This window comes from Branchiostoma floridae, chromosome 12 (genome assembly GCF_000003815.2).
Source record: "Branchiostoma floridae strain S238N-H82 chromosome 12, Bfl_VNyyK, whole genome shotgun sequence".
Classification (NCBI taxonomy): Eukaryota; Metazoa; Chordata; class Leptocardii; order Amphioxiformes; family Branchiostomatidae; genus Branchiostoma; species Branchiostoma floridae.
In genome coordinates, this window is record NC_049990.1 from 1144051 (window position 1) to 1152917 (window position 8867).

General features: G+C 42.0%; 1 protein-coding gene and 1 long non-coding RNA gene across 3 annotated transcripts in view; one reads left to right on the top strand and one right to left on the bottom strand.

Annotated features, from left to right (window-relative positions):
* Positions 1–1311: 1311 nt before the first annotated feature.
* Positions 1312–3201, bottom strand: LOC118427865. The gene is made up of 3 exons (XR_004832594.1): positions 2952–3201; positions 2417–2570; positions 1312–1723 (listed from the first exon to the last, which is right to left on the bottom strand). It is a non-coding gene; the product is annotated as an uncharacterized LOC118427865 (long non-coding RNA).
* A 1976-nt stretch (positions 3202–5177) lies between these two features.
* Positions 5178–8867, top strand: part of LOC118427808 — a 4814-nt gene continuing 1124 nt past the window's right edge. The window contains exons 1-4 of one of the 2 annotated variants that reach the window (XM_035837769.1): positions 5178–5903; positions 6316–6414; positions 6958–7446; positions 7877–8028. In XM_035837769.1, the coding sequence (XP_035693662.1) occupies positions 5334–5903; positions 6316–6414; positions 6958–7446; positions 7877–8028 (1310 nt within the window). In that variant the 5' untranslated portion in view covers positions 5178–5333. Of the gene's footprint in view, positions 5904–6315; positions 6415–6957; positions 7447–7876; positions 8638–8867 lie in introns of those variants that run through there. The other variant, XM_035837768.1, reaches the window with a different exon arrangement.

Consider the following 8867-nt stretch of genomic DNA (forward strand, 5'->3'; position numbering starts at 1 on the left):
CCTCATTACCTGTTAGAAACAAACTTTTCGATGCATGTGTCAAACCTATTCTACTTTATGGCTCAGAAATATGGGGCGCATTTAAAAGCCCTAAAACCTGTCCCATTGAATCTGTTCACCTTAAATTCTGCAAACAAGCACTAAATGTCCCCAGACCAGCATCTAACCTTGCCACAAGAGCGGAATTAGGGAGGTACCCCATTCAACTGGAAGCCTCCCTGAACACCATCAAACACTTTCTAAGAATCCGTCAAAACGTGCCAGCTGACAGTCTACAAGCCGACGCCCTATCTTGTCAATTACAACTAGATGCTAATGGAAATAAGTGCTGGGCGTCCGGCGTTCGTAAGATACTGGAGGAATGCGGTTTTGCCTATATATGGAGATCTCAGATATCTCTAGGAACAAACCTATTACCTATAACCAACGCCATCAGCCAACGATTAAAGGATATTTACATTCAAACATTTAGAACCGAAATACACAATGACAACCGGGACAAATCTTTCGGTAACAAATTACGAACCTATAGATTATTCAAGACTATTTATAAAGAAGAAGAATATCTGATGGTGAAAAACATACAGCACAGATTGGCTGTCACTAAACTCCGGATTAGTTGCCACAAGTTACATATCGAAACTGGAAGGCACAACCGCACCCCTCTGCAGCATAGAGTCTGCCAATTTTGTGATCTACAACATGTAGAAGATGAACAGCATTTTATTTTACACTGTAAATTGTACCATAATGAACGGATTGTGCTTTATGAATATATCAGAAAAGAGTTCCCATATTTTGAGCATCTTAATGCAACGGATAAAGTTTTATTTTTGATGCGCCTAGACAAACCCTGTATATCAAACATTATATGTTCTTATATCTACACCTGTACAAAGAAGCGAGAAGATGTCGACCATCCTGTTAGCTTAGTACCTTCAACTAGTTAAATTGTATCCTGTTTTTTTTTTCATATATTTGTTACATGTATTCTGTTATCAGTCATGTCTATTATCAGTGACCTGTACCTAGCCCGTCGAGGCATGAATGTACAATAAAGGTCTTTCATTCATTCATTCATTTAAATTTTACTCTAGGACACCTCATCGGTTCTTCACTATAACCATGCACTCCAATGTGCACGTTGTATCTTGGCGTTATAGAATATTTTATTGACAGGATAGGGTCGTTATAGACTATTTTATTGACAGGAAAGGTACGTTATAGACTATCTTATTGACAGGAATGGTACGTTATAGACTATTTCATTGACAGGAAAGGTACGTTATAGACCATTTTATTGACAGGAAAGGTGCGTTATAGACTATCTTATTGACAGGAAAGTGCACGTTACTGAGACAAGCTAAACTAACGGTATTAGCAGAACAAAGTCCTGTTGATGAAGTTTAGATATCCAGGTAATTAGATAAGACAAATGGTAACGCCACAGCTACTTGGTTTGGAAACGGTCAGACGTTTTTTTTTTTAATTGGGATCTCCATTATTGATATAAAATGTAGTATAACTATTCTTTCTGGAGTCCTACAAGTCATAACAATAGAAAAAACACATAAACAACAAATCTTGTACAATTAGTAAACAGAAAATTAACAAAATCAACAGGTGGCATCCACTATCTTTCGCGAGCGTCACTCGGCAAGATGTGTTCAAAAGTAGTTTTCATACATCTCAGGATGGTCGCATGGTCGGCGGCTTGGTTGTCCTGAAAAAGAGCAAACAACAACTAGCTTCATACTACAGTCTACACGAAATGTGGTACTTACCAATGATGGTAAATGACAGGTATGCTTGGTAATGTTTGTTTTTGTCAAATTGTACCAGACTTAGCTGTATGTGAGTGTTTTAGAACACCGTAACGCAAGAAGCTAAGAATGGATCGCCAAGGTAAGTGCTATGTTTCTAGACCTTGAGAGTAAAGTTGGATCATGCCTCCCGTAATTGTTTTTGCGTAGTGTCATAGTCTGTATATAGTGGGGAGAAGCAGCACACAAGTGGGAAGCTCATGAACCTTGAACGTGGGCATCAGGGATGCCATCACGGGTCACAATGGATTCTTCTTCTCCACTCAGCCAGTTGGAAGCTCTTAAGGCATCAAAACGCCAGCTTGGCAAGTGATACCTGTGTACCACACTAGTGTCACTTTTATTACACTAGTTCACTTCTTTAATATGGGAATAAATGGTCGTTGGCCACAGTGCTACCAGGTTTTCTCACTTCAACTTGTTACAAAGTTTTTGGTGTCTATTTTGAAAATTTAGCCATATTGTTCTTTTCGCGCTATCTCATAATTTTTGCATTATGCATAGGATGCCATCCATAGAATTTACTTGCTCTGGTCTAAAAAGAAAAAAAAAAGAAAAACACAAGTTAACAGGAACGGACATCGAATACTTACATTTTCGTCATTCTTTCTGCATGTCGGCCATAACCTTCTCCACCTCCCTTTTGTCCAGGAGCTCCCTGGCCAGCTCCCGGCGCTCTGCGGCCAGTCGGCGGGCCAACAGCGCCTTCAGGGCCGAGACGTCCCGGGGAGACTCGGCGTTACGCTCCTACATCAAACAATGGCATTGAAAGAGGCGCCGTTATACCCCTGTCACATTATCCACGATCTTCGGGCGTATCAATGGAAGGTCGGCCATATTTATGATCGACAGAGGGTTGCGCGTATTTTTCACCTGAAAACCGTCCCTGTCACATATAAGCCATAGTTGGTACCTTGTACAATTGTTGTGCAATAAAGTTATTATTATAGGCGAGGCTCGGACGATTGCCGCAGACTCGTCGTTTGATCGATTGTAGCCAGGGATATCATTTTGTCTAAATTTTCTTAATTTTCGCAAAACAAAATGCAGCGAAATTTCCTCCATTGTTTACTTTACTCCCTCTAAACAGAGAAGATAGACAAATATTTTAAAAGACGGTTTCCTTACCGAGGCCCTGCCATGCGGCCACCAACTTTCGGCGGTCATCATCTGTGAGGAGATGACCATCACAGCGAGAAGCAGCACCAGGGAGGTTTTCATCCTGAACACAGTGAGGGCTGGGCTGACGGAATAGTGGTTCCGGAGTTCAAGTGCCTTGATATCAGCCGGACTGTCCGCTTTATATAGATGTTGAGAAGATGCATTTGCACTTGTAATGATCGGAGTTTCGCTTCAATGATAAACAAGGTACAAAATCCAGGGCAAAGTCTTTTGATGCTGTACTCTAATTTGTTTTGTGAGTACTTCGACTTCCAACGGTCATTTCCTTACTTCCAAAGAGCTATTTGCACTTTTAATGATCGGGGATGATTAGTACATAAACTGAAATTCTAAACCAAATTACAATTGTGGGCGTATGTTCGCCCAAGAGTATCAGTCTTAAAAAAGTATAATTAAATACACATTATACATACAAGTACGTAGGTACTCGAATAAATAGTAATTGACCAGAAATCGACCAATTGGACAGCTGCTCTTAGAAGGGACAATAGCTGATTGTGATGACATTGTCCATATTGTGTTTAAATTTATATTTCCCGACGTTTTGGCCGGAGCAATCAGTTATTCGAATGAACGAATCATCTGAAACAGGGATCTAACACGTACTAAACTGCAAGAACCAAAATAAAGCTCTCATCTCTCATGGATCAAATGAAATCCGTGACGGAGGTCTTTACTTACTCCTACGGGGTTTAATAGTTCTGTTTCTGCATGTCTGTATTTATGTGTTCGCAACTATAACCAAAGATCTGTTCGATGTATTTATTTGAAATTTGGCATGTAGATCTGGAGCGGATGATGGAAGGTATACATTTTTGGCTGCCTAGCAGTTGTCTTTCAAACTGCAGGTTAAAAGCAAGTAAAGCATGTATAATGAGCGTTAAAGTAACATTGCTATATTGGCAGAGGTTTGGGTTCAAAAATGATTGGTTTTCTGTGTTCTTTTTCTTCCCTAAGAAAAAGCTGATATCTAAGAAAAGCCGTCAATGTACCATTAAAAAGACCAGGCATTATAAAATGGACCGTCTCAACATTGACTCCAAGAGGTCAGAGTGCAAAGCCGCTAGCCTTCCCCCTTCTGTCGCCTAGTAACAGAACTGAAGTGTGTGTGTGTGTGTGGAGGGGGGGGGGGTCCACCTGGTATAATCTCCAAGCAGGTACGGTGTTGATATCTTTAGATGTTTATAATCTAACAATATGTTTACCTTAATTGATCAATTTATTAGTTATGTATTTAGTGTTAATTTTTAGTGGAGTATCATAAAATGGACCTGGCATTGTATACATTCCAGACTGTCAGATTTAGCATATAGCCGCAATGTGTTCTGAAACAAATAGTGTGACTTTGAGTCCTTTCCTAAAGTGTGTGTGTGTGAGGGGTCCACTACGTTAACTTAAGGGACTACCCTAAAGATCAATAAATAAATGAATAAATAAATAAATGTGATGGTAACCAGGCCGGCTAATTATAATAAACCTGCACTTTGTGCCTCGTGTAAAATCCGCAGACCTGGGTCTCCATAAACAGCGCCGTTACCAGGCCTGAGTCTTGTAATCACCGGGTTTGTCTTGAGCCAAGATTTATTTTATCTATTATCATTCCTCAATAGTACATAGGTAGGGGGAGCTATACAAGCCTCCCTGAATTGGGTACAATATGTACAATACTTTTACTGAACAGTCATAGTCGAAACGTTAAACATACACGCTATGTGCTATGCAGAATTGTTATACAGTCTGAGGGCACAGTGCACGAAAGACTGCTTCAGTCTTTTCGTTCTGGCAAATGGCACTGAGATGATCTGTCTGTTTCTTAGTGTTCTTCCAGTAGCTGACAGTCTCTGTGCGGGCACCAGGTCATGTAGTGGGTGTTCAGGGTGCAGCATTGCCTTGAACAGGGAAACAGCAACTGCTTCTCTTCTCTCCTTCAGGGAAGGCAGTTCTATCAAAGTTATGTCAAAGTAACGTTAATGGAGCAGTTTTGAGAATTTGCGACACGCACCACTGGAGTCCAGGATAATTATGCAGTTGACTTAATGACTTTCTACCGAGGCCCGCACCGAGACCTTTATCCTACAGAAGTATCACACACACAGAACAAACCCGACACGCACCGCAGTCTGACTCAGCTCAGCGGACGGCAAAGATGTGGAAGTTTCTGTTGCTCACATTCTCCTACAGCAGAGTACCGTCAGTCATTTATTCCTGACGGGACTCTGCTTTCCTTCCCTTTTCCCGGCAGTATTACCCGCCCTGCTTATTAGATATTAATGAGCTTGCCCTTATATGGCGCCAGCCAATCAGCGCCTAGTTTAGAAAGTTTCCAAGATGGCGGCTGCCACAACAACAAACATGGCGAAACGTGTCTCCAAAAGCTGTTTATTTTGTGGAAAGGCCATCTACGACAGGAACTTTCGATCAATATTCAGCGCTTCTGCCCTTCCACGCTACCCACAGATTCAAGAAATCTTGGGATTTCCTCCCGATAGGCACGTTTGGACTCAAAAAGGTTTGTCGTGTACTGTGTGCCGTTCTTGCTTTAATAAAGTCAACAAGTTGGAGAAAATTGACCAAGACTTAACGACACGACTTCACCGACTGAAAGAGGAAAAGGAAGCGTTGATCGCGGAATTGCGACCACAAAAAGCTACCTGTTTTGGTCCCAATGCCCAGGGCAACGTTGCAGCCGGGGTCAAGACGCCAACTCCGAAGAAAACTGTGCGACCAAAACAAGACACCCGGTTTGGTTCCAATGTCGGAGTTTCTGTTCACGTTACTCCCGTGAAAGTCGGGGCCAAGAGACCACTGGTGAAAACGCCCACTCCAAAAAAGACAGTGAAGCGGAGTCTGCTGCGAACTCCTGAGAAGACTTACCGCCCCATTCTACCAGCTGCAACGGTAAGTGTACTGTATATTTTGCCTGTATCTTCAGTTCAATCAATCAATCAATCAATCAATCAAAAATGGTTTATGGTTACAATAGGAGTCTAGCAGCCATAGGCTGAATTGTGCCCTATTTCATATGACTCTCTGTACTAAAACATTTGTAATCAAACATGACAGTTAATAATATTTTATGACAGATACATGATTTGGCTGAACCAATGGCGGAACCAAAGCATGGCAAGATTAGAGTAGAGTAGAGTCGTTTCAGCCTGGTAGTTTGAACAGTTTGGTCCGCTCTTAAATTTAGTGACACCTGGTCTCTGTGGGTGTTCGGTAATAATTAGTAGACAACTTCACGTGCTTGCCAAATTTTTTAAGTTTTATTTGTATACTTATACGTGTTGATCAATTGTTTCCCACGCAGGCTTCCAACACTGCTGTACAGCAGACTGAGTCTAGAGAATGTCACAAATCTACACAGATTGGGTGGACCCAGGCTCAGGACCCCATTGGCACAGTGAAGGTGAGCCAGCTTTATGTCTGTCTGCTCAGGGCTCGAAATACTTTTTATTCTGCAAAATTTCAAGTTGCTAACAGTTCTTTTCTGTTATTTGGAAAATTTTGTACAAATAGTCCTAACAATAGTAACCGTGTTATAACTTATACTGCATTAGTAGGATGCGAACAACATCAGAGAAGTAAACAGGTTTCTTATAATCTCTTTCTGGCAATGTGTTGTTTGTATGGGAGTATGCTGAGCCCTGGTTACTGATAAATATGTGAAAGTCACAATAGGACACTCACGTTGTCATTGAAATGACATGGAACGTTTCCTGGCCATTAATGAAATAGACTACCTTATCTAATCATAAATCATGTGAAAGTTTCTACATGGCTAAAATATCAACTGTGTTCTTGTCAACTGTACCGGTTGTTTCCAGACAACAATTTTGGGCATACAATGTTGTAGTAAACCACTACCGGTAGTCTACTGAGTCATTCGCTGTACCCGAGTCAGTGTCAGAACTCTTGCTAAGCAGTACCCTGGTTTTGTATATTTCTACAGGTGGTCATCACCTACCCGTCTCAAAAAATGACAAAGATTGTGAAGGATGACAGTACTGCAAAGTACCTCCGTGCTCTTGCCAAAGGTGAACCCGATAAGAGACTAGCAGGCATTTTGTACAAAGATCCCAACCTCAGGCCATTGCTGCACAGTCAAGTATGCACCAAGCTGTCACAGGAATGCACAGCATTATGCAGTGACAAGGAGCCATCAGTGCTAAGGAAGACTGACGTTGATGGCCTGCTGAACATTGATTGGGACACCATAATCAGAGAGTGGAAGGAGAGAACTCCCCTCCTCTATGAAGTTCTTCAAGCAGTAGCATGCAACACCCACAAGAACAGGAGTGTACAGGACAAGGGAGAAGAAAGGCACTACCCATCCATTGGACTTGCTGGCAGTGCCCTTCTGCACCACAGGAACCCAAAGATGGCCAGTCTCCAAATGGCAGTGGGCATGGTGCTGGAAAAGGGAGGCACAACAGATGAGGTACAGAGCACAAAGAAATGTATTGATCAGATGATAGTTCTTTAAACATTTATGACTGTGACTGTGAGAAAACATGACATTTAATGTTGACTATTTTGATGTCAGTACAAATTTTACACATTCTGCATACAATATACATAGTAACTAAGCTGAAGCTGTTTTTAGCCTGCAGTTGTAAGTTTGCAAATTGCATCTTGCCTGATTGTCCCTGTCACCAAGCCTTCACTCATATGCTATATTAAACCAGCATTACATTGATTTTGTTAATATCTTCATCCAGTATGCTGATCTATGTCTATAAATGTTGACTAAATTGCACTGCACCCCAAGAAGTAATTAAATCAAATGTTCTTGGATATGAGGGATAAGGATTATGTGATGGATACTAACTGATATGCTATTGTAGTAATTGTGTACATTTTTCATTCAGTCCATCAGTGTCCTACAACGAATGAGTGTAACAGTCACCCCCTCAACCTTGTACAGGAAGAGGAAAGAGATGCTACAGAAACATCAGGAGATGATGGACAGAACTGTTGGGGACTTTGTCCGACAGAAAGAGTTCAAGGCTTCAGCTGAACGGTATGTATCATCCGCTAGTGACACAAGCAAATATGATGGTATTCCATCAGTACGGATGTCACTGTCTACCAGCAGTATGCCTGCAGTACAGTCAACCCCGAATGACATGGAACCTAACAAATCACTGTATCGTCTCCCAAATGATGCAGGTTTCAGTATGCCAATCACGAACCCCAGCTGTAATCTCTACCCTTTCATCTGTTCTACTTACACTTCCCCTGCAACATCAACCCAACACCATGACTCCTCTTTGAGAAAGCCCTCTGCACAGAGGAGGACAAGTAGTCAAACAGCACTTTCTATGGAGGCAGAACCAGCCATGACATCTGTAAGCTCATCTTAGCCAGCAAAGCAGTTTGCTGGCTAGGATGAGCCAGAAGGTGCCATGGAGACAGTGCATACAGTCAGTCACACCTGGTTCCCTGGCAATTTTGCATCTTCACTGACAGTCGCCACAAGACATTCGTCAAGCACAATGGCTGAAGAGAAAAGAACCAAGGCGTACAACAAGAAGCTGTTGGAGAGGATCAAGGCCAAACCCGTCACGTCTATTGAAGTTCTTGGAGACAACTTGGACATCATGAAGAAACCATCGGCTATGACCATGGACCGGCAACGAAAGAGTTGGCACTGGTTCCTTGTGCTGGTTGCCAAGAAGAGGATTGTAGACCCTCAGCTTCCAAACGATTCTCCGAAGGCAAACATCCTTACCATGGAAACAGTGTCCTGGCTCCTGACCCAGCAGGAACTACAGGCATATGAAGAGAACACAGAGTTCCATATTGCAAGGGTACTTGTCAAGTACTTGGACTTTCTGAAGCCATATGCTGACTGCATGC